The sequence below is a fragment of the Carassius auratus genome, chromosome 1, assembly GCF_003368295.1.
Source record: "Carassius auratus strain Wakin chromosome 1, ASM336829v1, whole genome shotgun sequence".
Lineage (NCBI taxonomy): Eukaryota > Metazoa > Chordata > Actinopteri > Cypriniformes > Cyprinidae > Carassius > Carassius auratus.
This window is the reverse complement of record NC_039243.1, coordinates 31,219,248-31,233,541: the sequence shown is the minus strand read 5'-3', so window position 1 is coordinate 31,233,541 and position 14,294 is coordinate 31,219,248. Positions and strand designations below refer to the sequence as shown.

The 14,294-nt window shown below is 36.1% G+C and overlaps 1 protein-coding gene across 1 annotated transcript in view; it reads right to left on the bottom strand.

The window, feature by feature from the left end:
* The window catches only part of LOC113107406 (microtubule-associated tumor suppressor 1 homolog), a 38,820-nt gene that overhangs the window by 21,746 nt on the left and 2,780 nt on the right, over nt 1-14,294 (bottom strand). The window contains exons 2-6 of the mRNA XM_026269902.1: nt 7,974-9,479; nt 6,479-6,626; nt 3,995-4,186; nt 2,657-2,797; nt 1,321-1,425 (exon numbers count right to left, since the gene is read on the bottom strand). Of these exons, the coding sequence (XP_026125687.1) occupies nt 1,321-1,425; nt 2,657-2,797; nt 3,995-4,186; nt 6,479-6,626; nt 7,974-9,317 (1,930 nt within the window). The 5' untranslated portion in view covers nt 9,318-9,479. The remainder of the gene's footprint in view (nt 1-1,320; nt 1,426-2,656; nt 2,798-3,994; nt 4,187-6,478; nt 6,627-7,973; nt 9,480-14,294) is intronic.

Genomic DNA, 14,294 nt, shown 5'->3' with positions numbered 1-14,294 from the left:
TAATAAACATTTCAAAATATATGTTAAAAATAAAGTAAAAATACACATTAAAAATTAGGCCATAAAGTCTGCAATGGCACATGGGTGAGAAAATGATGACAGAATTGTAATCTGTTGGTGAAGTATTCCTTTAACTAATTAAATGTATTGAATACTTAAACAATGAAATCCTACATTCTCTCAGAATTATTTTGTCATTTTTCATATTTCATAGATTAAAGCCCTTATTATTTCCTAATCTTATCTTCCTTTTTTTCTTCTTCCTTCCCTCTTTTAGACCCCTTCTCTCAGACATCTATTTAACATGTATGTATCTTCCAAGCAGCAGGCTTCCTGAATGGATGCCTTTGTTGGATAAAGAAATAAACAGAGAGAGAGAGAGAGAGAGAGAGAGAGAGAGAGAGAGAAACAAGCGCATCGGAATACTGATGAGTGACATTGTTGAATAGAGAGACGTCAAGCAGCACATGAACGGCTGTGTCCTGACACTATTGTGCTTCCTTATTCACCACTAGGCCAACAGCTGCATGGTAATATAAATTAGCAACAGTCATGGGGTGGAGGTGGTGCTTGAGGGTAAAATTCTGTTAAAGTCAAGTTGTTTTTAAGTATAACAAGACAGAAAGGCCAGAAATACCAAGAAATGAGCATTGGTTGGGTAAACTTGTTGTGAATGTGACTGGAATTTTGGCTTGAGAATGTCTGTGGCGTTTATTTTCAAGAACGAGACACTACAGAGAAAGCCACACTATAGGGTGCTATAAGGTTTACAATAAATCAAGGGAATGGGTTTATATAGAGCACTCTATAATCATTTAAAAAATATATAAAAATGAATAAAATGTCCTCTTGCTCATGAAACTTCCTTCCTCTACCAGACAATAAATTATTCCAATCACTTACTTTCATATATGAATATTAAAAACTATATATGTGTCCTTCCAATGGATTCACAGTTTTTCTTGCTGCTGTATCATATGTGTGTGAGAGAAATGCATAAAGCACAGATACAGAGGATTCCACTGTTCAGTCATTCAATAAACATGATTTCCAAGGTCATGTTTTTGTTTTGCTTAATCACCTAACTATTTCCAAAATGTAGCACAGTGAGTGAATTAAACCCACAATTAAACCTTCTTCACATAACACATACAGAACACACCACAAAGCTTTGGGAGTCACGACACATGAAAAAGGCAATGATTAAAAGTGACAGAACGGACGCAAACAGTTTAACCTAGGCTACTTTTGATGATGCAGCAGAGGTAGAGTGTGCAGTATCGATACAGACACACACAATCAAATTCATTCTCTCCTTACCTGCTACTGATGATGAGCGAATAAATCGTGCAGATCCACTGCGTTGCAAAGGATTCTGGTTAGTCTTAGCTGTAATGTGGCTGGTCACAGCCGGGGCCTTCAGCCCTAATGAAACAGTGCAGAAGAAATCAAACTTCATGCTAACAGACTGCACAGTGGTGGGTTTCAGTGACTGAGTCGGATGTACTGTAGAGGCTGTATGTGCAAGAGTGTTTTAATGGCAGTGGGGGGCAGAAAGAACGCTGATGAATCACTCAAAGCAATTAGCAAGTCAATCAGTATTAACTATAAACAATCAATCCTGCAATCTTTAGCTGCACTGCAAAAAAGTGATGTTTTTAAGGAATATCTTGACTTATTTTGTGCATAATACACTACATTCAAAAGTTTGGAGTCAGTTAGTTTTTTATGCTTTTGAAAGAAGCCTCTTATGCTCCCCAGGGTGCATCTATTTGATAAAATCATATGTTAACAGCATTAATATTGTCAACTATTATTACAATTTATAATAACTGTTTTCTAATATATTTTGAATGTATTTACAGTCTTCAGTGTCACATGACCCTTCAGAAATCATTTGAATATGCTGATTTCTTATTATTATCAATAGTTGTGCTGCTTAGTATTTTTGTGGAAGTCGTGATACATTTTTTCAGGATTCTATTATAAATATAACATTTAAAAGAACATCATCTAATTCAAATAGAAATATATATATTTTTTACATTATAAATGTCTTTACCGTCACCTTTGATCAATTTAATGTGTTAATAAAAGCATTAATTTCTTCCAAAAACATTTTACTGACCCCAAACCTTTCATTGGTAATGTATAATAAGAATATTTGTGATTATGTTTTAATTGTTTTCAGAGAATTTGTTGCACTAGTGCTGAAACCAAAAAACCAAAACGTAAAAAATAAGTGATTTTTTTAATCCGCGTGACATACAGTTATATATCCAAGGTATATTTTCTCAAAAGCATCTTAACGTTGTATGGCAAGTTTGCTTCTAGAGTAAGTTTTTATCTCTTTTTAAGGATGTTTTAAACAATGTTTTGTTTTGATTTGATTTCCATATTAAAAGATCTAATCTAACCTATTACGAGGGGTATATGGCAGTAATCAGATTGTGGTTCTGAACTAAAATGACATCATGCAGTCATTAGCTTAAGACAATCAGAGCTTGCCCACTGATTAATGAATATAGTTGAGGCTGTTTTGATGTGTAAATAACAAATAATGAACGTGGACTGATACATATATGAAACAAAGTGTTGGTGTTAGAGAATTAGTGAGATTAGAAGGTACTAAACTCAACATGCATGTTTCTCTCACCTGTCACTGGTTTAGACGGCGTGGAGCTTGCTCTGTTGCGGTGACCTGATACAGGTTTGTTAACTACAGACTTTCCTTGAATCTGGAATGGCGGTGATTGTTTGATAGACTTATCCTCAATCTTTATCCCTTCAGCCAGAACTGATTAAAGAGAAATCATCACATCACGTCATAAAACAACAATACAATAAAGCATTATTCTTAATTAGTATTTTGCCTTGTTTTAAATTTCAATACGTCCACAAAATTAAACATTTACATAAGAGGCAAAATTGCATAAGGTATTAAGTTTTGTTTTCAGAAAATATGTCTTGAATATAAATGTACTATGTCCATTTTTATTTTTTTTTTATTAAACGTATTAATATTTGTTTTTAAGTTAAAAAGTTAAATGCTTCTCATGTAAACACAAATAAAATAAAATTAAATTAAATATCTATGTGCAAAAACATGCCACCCATTAAGGAACTCAAATAAAGACCTTTTTTATTTTTTAACTTTTTTATGTATTAATTTTTTTTTTTAAGTTTATGTTTAAATTCTTCTCAGGTAAACAAAATTAAAATACAATAAAACAAAGTATCTATGTGCAAAAACATGCCACCTATTAAGGAACTCAAATAAAGACCCAATTTGTTAATTCTTCAAATGATTCAATGTCCATGAAAATGCTATTAACAAAAGCTAACTCACAAAGCCAAGCAATTAATCACAACAACAACATGAGTACTGTAATTTGTTGTGAATTTCCTTTGAAACCCTGGTTTAGTCACTAGCCAAACACATTCACATGCATTCCTACTGAAACTAGATCTCATTGCTCCAAGTTACCATGGCAACTCAGTGTAATCATCTTGATTATATTTGAATTTGTGGCACATCAGGAAAGGGTGGGAATAAACTGAGAGTGTGTAATGCAGAGGGTGCTGTGATTAATGTCTACAACATAGCTTTGTGAATGGCAGAGGTTGCATTGTATATGACTTGTTCACAGTCACTGCTAAACTCAGAGCAGATGTGACCTTTGACCTGAGGAAAGGAATGAGGGCAGTCGGAGCTCTCAAGATTTCATTAAGGCTCAAACAGAAAGTGTGAGAAACCAAAGTACTATATATTATATGAATATGCCAATGCCTGATTATCATATTCATGTTTCATCTGCAACTCAAGTAAATGTATCTTGTTTATTGTTTCTTCAAATTACTGATTAAAAAATGTATTTATTCAGTATGTGAAAATGGAAAGCATGTACAGTAGTTTGGGACAAGGAGGTTTTCAAGTATGCACTTAAAACCCTTGAGATTAAGATGGTGACTTGAACTCTCCACAGACACGCACCTTTGTTTACAGCAATATTGTTGCTTTCGCTGACTGTACTTCCCAGTGATGAGGAGCTGGGGCTTGTGGGTAGGCCTTTGACAGGCAGTTTGGAAGAGGCAGCTTTCTGAGGACCCTTACAAGATGGGCTGGAAACAGAAGAGGGGCTGCAGGGCACTGCGGTCCTGTCTGTGCTTCGCATCCTGGGAATACCTGAATGACAAAAGGAAAAGTTATAATTCAAACCAATGAAAGTGTTAATATAAAGACATGTAGAATATGGCCCCTGAAACCACATGCACCCAAACTTATCCATGCATCACCTTGTAATTAAAGAAAGAGCAAACACACAAAAGAAACGGGGAAAGAAAGGGTATCTCACAGAGGAAGGTTAAGTTACAGGATAGCCCAAAACTTTTCAAAAGTGTAGTCAGGCACACACATAGTGAGCACAATAAGACATGTATTTTTCTGACCAGAACATGAAAACTGCCTTAGGCTGCACACACAAAATGAATGGACAGACATATAAGTCAGGATGGAGGGAGGGATATATATATATATATATATATATATATATATATATATATATATATTTGACGTGTTAGGGGAAAAAAAATAAAAGAATTTAAATCTGACAAAACCTCTTTTTTGCATACATTAAGGCCACGTTCACACAGCAGTAGAATACGGTTGTCAGTCCTGTATTTGAATCCTTAATAGGTTATGAATACACACAGTTTGGATATTTACCGGCGTGACAACCGCATTCTGTAACCAAACTCACACCCCTAAATTTTCAGCACTCAAAAACACATTCTCGGAAGACACGCACCGTGTGAACGGAACCGGATTGGACAACTAGTTGTACAGCGCGAGAGTGAGCCGCTCGGCCGCACATACGCATGTCTAACGTTTGTTTTCGGTAAAGTATAGAGACAGATAAATGAGCTGCGTGTCATCTGAACGTTTAGAGCCCGTCGGTGTTCTACCGGAGCCGTTCCGTCAGCTGTGTGTTCTGCCCGCGATTAAAATGCTCCGCTCTCCACTCAAATTTAAAAGCTGCTGTCGGTTAAATTGAGATTTAACGAAAATAACTCGCGGCTCGACTGGACTCTTATCGTGTCAGAAAGTGATACGACTTTCAGTTTTATGGACTGCGCCTTAACTTTGATTTTACTTTGGTCACGGTTGCTATGGTAACTTTTAATGCTTGACTGCGTTGCACGTTCATACAGACAGTGGACTTTAACAAAGAAGAATACCAGCATTATCGAGATGAAAAGGCAAATTTTGCTTTTGACGGTAAATCTTGGTTTTTAGATTTATTAACATATTACAGTGAAAAAAACTCTTCTTCTGACAATAGATTATCATTTAATGTCAAAAGTAATCATTCTCTGGCTTTTTAAAATTAAATTTGTACTTCAATAAATAACTGAAAGCTACTCATGTTGCGTTGCGCCGTCTTGTTTACGGTTGCTTAGCTTACTTCCGGTCAACGTAGCTGTTCCATTCGCAGCTGTTGCTTTAACCACACCTGTAAAGAAAATACCGTTCTCAATTCCAAAAACTGTCGGTGTGAACGTAGCCTTTTAAAAGTCATAAATAAAGTCTTAGTTTTTTTTTTTTTTTACAAAACACAATGAAAAAAGAAAAAAACCTTGGGGATTAGGTAATTATATATACGGTCGGTATTTTGTCATGTTTTTTAATGTTTAAAGTGTGTTTTCTTACCAAGGCTTCATTTACTAGATCTAATGCAAAAATAAAAGTAAATCAGTATTGTGAAATATTATTATTATTATTGAATGTAGCCTACCTGTTTTATATTTTAATATTTAAAATTTTAATTTGTGGCAAAACTGGATTTTCAACAGCCTATTGATGCTTAAGAAACATTTCTTACTCATCACTGTTGAAAACAGTGTCTATATTTTAGAATGTTTTTTTTTTTTTTTCTGGGAAGTGTAATAATATTTTTTCAGGAATCGTAGAATAATCTAAAGTTCAAAATAACAGAATTATTTAGAAATATAAATATTTATGGTCACTTTTAATCAATGTCTTTACTGTCACTTGTTCTTTAACAATTGAATGTGTCCTTTCTGAATAATTCAACTTCTTAAAATATACATATTTTGAATGATTGTGTAAAAAAACAAAGGTGTGCAATTTGTAAATTAATAAATATATAATTGTATAGTAGTTGAGAGAAATTATAATCAACTTTATATAAAAACAACATGTACACATTTAAAAACCACAACATTGCAAACTGTTTCGAAAATGTGCGTCAGGCAGCAAATTTCAGTTTCTTTATTGTCACAGTGATGCTGCTAAAATAATGACACCTACAATATCTGTATAAGCTTACAGGAAACATTACACTGAACAAAACAAATCTACGGCTCTGCCGCTGCAGTGTTCACTCCGTCTGCTTCCTTAAACAATGCTTTGAGATTTTGTTCTGTGCATGTGGGGTGTTAAACAAGCAAAACTCACCAGCCGGCTGAACCGCTCGGCCTCCCAGTGGACCCAGACTACCTGTGGGTCGGGTTTCTCGGTTAGAGGGCTTCAGTCTGGTTTCTGGGGGTCCAGAGGTGGATGTCTTATTAGTCCCCAGAGATGGTCCCAACTTGGAAGACACAGTCTGGAGAAAGAGTCGTTGGTTAGTGACAGCATCCCAAGCAAGAGAGCCCAACTCTGGACGCTGTAGGGTAACCATAGTGTTAGCCATTCCACAGAACAGACAGAAAATGTGCAGCGTTACCGAGAGAGAAGGAGAGGGAGGAGGAGCGGAAAGGAAGGAGGGGAAATAAGACACGCAGAAGGAAAAAAAGCAAAGGGAAAATGCTTCTATTGTGTTATTCCCTCAGGGCTTCTGATGCCAGGACCGGCCCAGATCTTTTCCTTTTCTCCCCCTTGTTTTTGAACACTCGACAAGCACATGGAGTGAGTTTGTGGAAAGATTCTGTTGTCTGAATCACTGTTCATATGACTCAGACTCCTCTCAGAAATGTTTCCCTCCTCTTTCTGTACTTTTCCCTCCAAGACAGTATTATTGGCAAAAACATCTCACTCATGTTCAAAAGGCAGGAAAGTAAGAGAGGGAACTGGAATTTAAAGCACTTGGAAGTTACCTAACAATAATAGTAAAGCAGAAACATGCAAAAGCATTTATGAACAATAGCGTAAGCACTTTGACATGCTGTATGACTGTGAACAGATATAGAAAACAAGATGTGAAAGGACAAATTAGTATTTGTGTTTGTCTCTAATCCACTGATCTATAATATAGATCAGTGCTCTAATCACAGTATTTATTTTCTAAAAACTTTTCTGAGGACTACATTTACTCTTGCCATTTGGTTAGACCCAACCTAATAACACATTTAAGCTTGAATAACAGCATAGCACAATCATGTGACAACACGTATAGAGCTGGACTGGTTGAAGCAGTTCTTCTCATAAGGAGAAAATTGACATGGAATCACACAGCTGTTATTAATAAGTCAGTTTAAATGAACATTTCGGTTTGAGTATACCTAAATTTGCACGTATATGTGCATAAAGGACACAAACAACATGAAAGGTCTGACTGGTAACATATAACCTGGGTGTAAATCTAGAATACTTCCTAATCATAATACTTTCTTCCTCTGGTGATAAAAAGTCAGCATGTCTCCCCTGGTTAAAGTCACAAATCTGTGAATCCCGGTATATTTATAACTTACTTGACTAGTCATAGGATGCTTTATTAGAATGCCTAAATGTAAAAATGTTTCTTATTGTAAAAAAATAAAGGTTTAATAATAGTAAAAACTGAAATAAACCTCAGATTTTATTGAAATGTAAAATCTAAATGTACTGAATACGAACACAATTTTATTAATAGTAAAAATTTAAATAAACATTAGTCACTATACAGCAAGGCCTCGAGTACCTTATTGCTTTCATACTGAACCTAAGGGAATATGTGGAAAACTAAATCACTGACCTTGCTGGTGCTTTTAGAGTTTTCTTCCCCTGCTTCTTTCTCAAGTTGAAGTTCTCCTTCTTTAAAATCAATTGAAGGAGGACATTCTGACTTCATTGTTTCTTCCCCTTGTGTTGGCAAGGATAAAGTGTTCACGTCTTTCTCTTGACTGCCATTGTCCACCATCATTGTTTCATTCTCTCTTTTATGGTTTGATGATGATATGCTGTTTTGTCCAACAGCTTTATTTTCCACCTTCCTACTAGCATGAACCCTCACACTCCCTGAAGCGGACTGGTTAACGTTAGTGTTTGTTTTTGCGGCATCGGCTGATCTTGGCGCAGAGGCAGCCCTGGAGATGATTTTGGCCTTCACGTTCCTCAGGTCTGGCCTGGGGAACCTCTTCGCCTCAGGTTTTGTGGCTTTGGTCAAAACAGCCCTTGTAGGAGGCTTGGCAAGAACACATCCTTCCAGATCACTGGTCTTTTCCGCTGTTTTCTTTGGCAGGTTGTCCGCTTTTGAGATGGATGTGCGAGAAGATGTTGTGATTCTGGTATCTGTTGTGGGAGTATTTTCAGAGGACACCACTGTCTCATTCACTTTGTCAGTTTCTCGAATGGCTGAGGACAGCTCAACAGAGACTACTTCCCTCTGGGTTTTATTCACCACAACCATGTTAGGCACTTCTGCTGGTTGGCCTTCAGAAATGTCAGGTAAAACACAGTTTGGCACTTCAGAGCTGGTGGAGACTTCCAGAGCAGAAACAACAACTTGGCACTTCATTAATAATCCTACTGAGGGTAAAGAAAGGAAAGTGTCCTCTTCCTCTTCAGTGTCATCATCATCATCACCCCCATTTTCTGAAGAGCACAAGAATGTATCATCACCATCACTTTGACCAACCTTCTGTGTTACCACCAAAGTGACATTTTGGTTGTCATTGTCACTCCAACAGTCTTCATTAGCATCCAGATAGACCGACACAGAATTGTCATTGTCCTCACGGTAGTCTGGTCTGCATTCTGGGCTCTGTATGCCTGAATCATCACTGCTGGCTTTCGCTTTTCCCATCTCCATCTCTGGCATGTCCACATCCAGAGGACTATCTGTTCTGGCACTGCTCAGACTACTCAAGCTACGTATAGAGTCTGGTGACGTTTCACCTCTTTCATACAGTAGCGAAGTCGATGATGGTGATGATGGGGACTCCGAGGTGAAAGCATTTTTACTTTGCTCACTGCTGTGTAACGGGAGACACATCCCATGCTGAGATCCCTGCAAAGGCCTCTTTGGAAGTGCAGCTGATGGAAGCTCAGACATGTTTGTTGGTGGTTCCACGAGAAATGTGGATGGAGACACAATCATACAACCATATCCCCCATTGCTAGATCCAACCCAGCACTGATGGACAGGAAATAATCCACTTCGAAGAAGAAGGGATTAAAGCGTTTCTCATCATAGAAAGTCTATTCCATTGATCATTCGGAAGATGACGTCCATTGTTTGGCTGACACCCTTTTAATGACTCTAAGAAACAAGAAAAGACAACAGCATGTCAGTTGCATTTCTCTACTCATCATTTGTACTGGTTTACATAATTAAGGATAATAGAGCCTGAGATAAACACAGGGAAAACAGAGTCATAGAAGCAAACCCATCTGTAATGCTGAATTTGGAGAAAACGAAAATTCTCTAGATGAGATGGCAATAAGTCAGACTATAGTATTCTATAATAAAAAGAAATTGTCTTGTACTGTCTTTTAGGGAGGTTAAAAAGAGCATTACTGCTCCCTACTGACAATTTATCTCCCTTCTGTTCAATACGGGGAAAGTCAAAGGAGAGAAGAGTAAGAAAATGTGGTGCAAAACTTGAAAAACTCTTTTATATTGTTATTGAGCCTTCCATTACACATTAATGTATTTTCAGTTTATTTGTTAGGGTTGTTTTATATGTGTGTGTGTGTGTGTGTGTGTGTGCTGTTGTTTTTGTGTCATATCAGGACACAAATCACTATAATGACATGGGTATGACACAGGTAATACAAGGAAATGTCCTCATTTTTCAAAACGCTTATAAACCATACAGAATGAGTTTTTTGGAGAAAGTAAAAATGCACAAAGTTTCCTGTGAGGGTTAGGGGTAGGGTTGGTGTAGGGTCATAGAATATACAGTTTGTACATTATAAAAACCATTACGCCTATGGGATGTCCCCAATTTTCACAAAAACAAACGTGTGTGTGTGTGTGTGTGTGTAACATGCCTTAACATGCCTAACATGCCTAAACCCATAGTTTAGGCATGCACATGATAGTGCACCTGCACAATCAAGCCTGTGTCACGCTTTTTAATCAAATGTGGATGATAATGTAGGTCAGATCAAATCTAATTAAAGGAGCAGGCTTTTATTTTGATATTCAGGGCATTCTCTCTTACACACACACAAGGCGATGGTGATAGTTACAGCCACAATGGTGGTCTTGTGTTTACAGACAAATGCTGAGTGGTACAAACCAAGAAGCTGATTGTTCTGCTCAGAAAAACCTGTCATTGACCACAACAGAAGTCATCTTTTAATACAAGGAACAGGCTGATATCAAGCCGGGTCGGAAGGATGGTGCATGATCTCATGACACTCCTGTATTAATACGAGCATTATTTATAAAATTCTTTATTATATAGTTATTAAGCTGTGGATCCCAACTGTATATATGTAACATTGGTTAGTTTTTAAAAAGATCACAAATGATGATGCAGTGAATTGCATTGTCTAAGTGACATGCAAATAAATCAGTATCAGGCCAAATTCTCCTCCGCTGACCTTCTAGAGACATCCTTATGCGACAGATAAGGCTACTATTGATGAGAGTGCTGCTGACGGCACAAGATCACCGTATCACTCCAGAGGACAAGATGAGCAAACTTTATGATGCAAAACAGAGACACAATCTGATCATCTTCACATTTAAATCTGAGATAATTAAAAACAAACTATTATATAACATACTTTAGTACTATTAAAGAATATTAGTCAATTATATATATAAATATATATATATATATATATATATATATATATATATATATATATATATATATATATAACAGGGCCTGAATTTCGTTTTTTAAACTGGGGGGGAATTCCCCCCTTACATGGGTCACATGGGGGGGATCTAAAGATTATGGGGGGGAGAATAACTTTTGATACATCGGTCTAATTTAATCATGTTCATTTATTAATATCTACAGATTTGTATGCATGAATTGTGCATTTCCAGTTCTCAAATCAGTTAACAAAAAAAAAAAAAAAAATTAAATTTAAAAAAATTACTTTATACAAAATATATCATGCTCTTCAAATTGACATTAAGACCTCTGTTTAAACTAGGCCTATGCTATATATTAATGTCTATTTCAGTTCATGTGTTTCAGTTCAGTTCAATTCTTTGCTTTTTTTTTACTTTTGATATTGATATCGTAAATTGATATTAAGAACTCAGTTTAAACTATAAGTATTTATGTCTTTCATACATTTCAGTCATTTTTTTCCATTTCTTTTTTTCATGTGACGTATTCTAAGTTTCTCATCTGTCTCCTCATCTTCATTTATTTCCATTTGATGATGGCTCTGTTGAAGTCAAACTGCTCAAGGGAAGGTCCAAGCTCTGAAATGATCATTAGATTTGTGAGACTTGTATTATTCAGTGAATTTCTGAATTTAGTTTTGATCCTGTTTTGTGTGCTGAATCCACGTTCACACGACACACTCGCTACTGGTATGACCATGGCTTGCTGAATGAGTTTCTCCATTTCAGTGAAAACTTTTTTCTTTGGATCGTGATCTGCATCATCCGAACTTGTCTTTCGCTTCAGCCAACGGTCCATATTTAAACTACTACGCTTACCAAACAATTCATTGTCTGTGGCCGTGTTTGTGCGCGCGGGAAATATGTTGCGCATAATGAATAGAAAACAAGGGGAAACGCGCAGTCACATGCTCAAACAAGTGGAAAGCTCGGGCGCGCGCGCCGCAGTCTCATTTCCACAAGCGCTTGCACTCTCGTGGCGTCTGTCGTTGCCATGCAACCAACTGCGCTCTCCATGATGACAAGAAGGATCAGCAAAATATTAATTGATTTCTAGCCCTTGCGTTAACTTTATTACTAGATATATTTATAGATATATTTATGGAGATGAAAAATAATAAAGGCGTCCTGTACAGCTATGATCAGCTGTTCGGCCGAGCATTCAATGTTGTGACGCTGTAAGCTGATCAGTTGGTTCGTTGCTGCCGCGCTCTATCACTCCCACACCATAAAGAGCAAAATGTTTTTTAATGTTTCAGTTTCGTTATTACAACGACAATTTGGAAGCGGATAATTTCTTCACAAACAGCTCATTTTGACTCAAAATGTTAGAATGCTGCACCTACACTTGATAGTGTGAATAAGATCAGCGCAACGCAGACCGCTGCATTGACAGCGTGAAACATGATCTGTCTACAGCAGCCAGGGCTCCGCTGAGACAGAAAATGCCGGTCCAGCGCTGATTGAGGAATTAAATTCGAAAATAAAAGACAATTTGACACATTTTTTCTCGCATCTGTGAATTTATTTTTTAATCATTTGCTCTGAGATGAAGAAAATATATTTGTGCGGGAATTTCTCGCACTATAAAAGCTAACCTTGCGGGAATGGTTTAATTTATGCGCAATCCCCGCATTCCCGCACCGAAATTCAAGCCCTGTATATATATATATATATATATATATATATATATATATTTGTCTATGCTAACTAAATGAGCAAATTTGCTAGAAAGTTAACACAAATCCTGCAAAATACATTTTCCGAAATCATTCTAAAATGCTTATTTGCTGCTCGAGAAACATTTCTTATTTTTATCAATGTTGAAAACAGTTGTGCTGCTTAATATTTTAGTGTAAACCATGATATATTGTTTCAGGATTTTAAATAGTAATCGTAAAATAGTAAAAAAAAAACGAAACAAATAAAAAATAGCATCATTTATTTGAAACAGTTTTGTTTGTTTTTGTAACAGTGTAAAAGTCTTTACTGTCACTTTTAATCAGTGCATTTTACTGACCCCAAACGTTTGTGCAGTAGTGTATGAAAAAAGACAGGAGTAAGCTGTCAAACAGTGAGATCTATATGTAATTCTATTTATTTAACTCCTTAACTGACGGTAAAATGCATCAAAAAAATTCAGTGAAGTTTGGATGTCACCCAGTGGCTATTTCAGGTACGTACATTTTTTTAAATAGTAACCTCATTATATATAATATATATATATATCAGTTTCTAATTTGGAACAACTTATTAAGCAATTGGTGTTAATTTTATAGCAATTTTAGATTAAAAATATTTTGTAAAATTAGAATTACATAAAACAAACATTTAGTACAGTCCGTTTTCTTTACACTAAATATAAAACTTCTATAACTTTTTAAAAATGATTTCACTTCTGCAATAATCTGCTGATTGTCTTCTTTAAAATGTAACCAACCTTATCTTGGTCTTTATTCTAAAGCATTCATGAATTATAATAATTAAAGTTTTGATAGTGCACTATATAAAAAAATGGGGGGTGACAGTTATATACATTTTTTATTGATTTGTGTTTATTTTTGTATTATTATTTTATATTTTTAAACTATTTATATTTGCATGTAGAGATGTACATTTTTCTAGAACCTGCTTTCAAAATGTGAAGTAGCACATGCTTTTGAATCAGAATGGTGCTTTATGGCATCATCACACCACTGAATGACTGACATCAACCCAGTTTTCTTTCTCTAGTCCGCCCACTGGCCCTCTGGGTGAAAAGTGAAGAGTGGCTAATGCTTCTTTCCCTGACAGAATGATCCAGAGAATGAATGTAATGTTCTAGGACTGCACTGAGTAGAACACGCCTATAGGGCCCAACAGAAGATGCCCATGAACTCATATAATCGATACTGAGCCATTTCGGTATCCATAATCCCAGGACTTAAGTTTCAGTATGACCTTCCAAAGAGTTAGTGTTTCTTTTTCAGTGTGAAACAAAATACAGTAGCTTTTCCCAAACTAAAATGACAACACCTCTATAACATTACAGAACATCTGATCAAATTTCTGCGCAGAACATTTAGCATAATTTCACATTTAGCACTTGCATAATTCCCCAGGTTATTATTCATAATTTGTGAACTGCAGCCATTCTGTAACACGGATTTTAGTAAGAGTATTTTAGTAAGAGTATTCCCATTAACAAGGAATTACGTTGATGACCTAGAACAAAAATATTTCAGCATGTGAGGACAAAAGGCTGGTATGTCCTCTTAA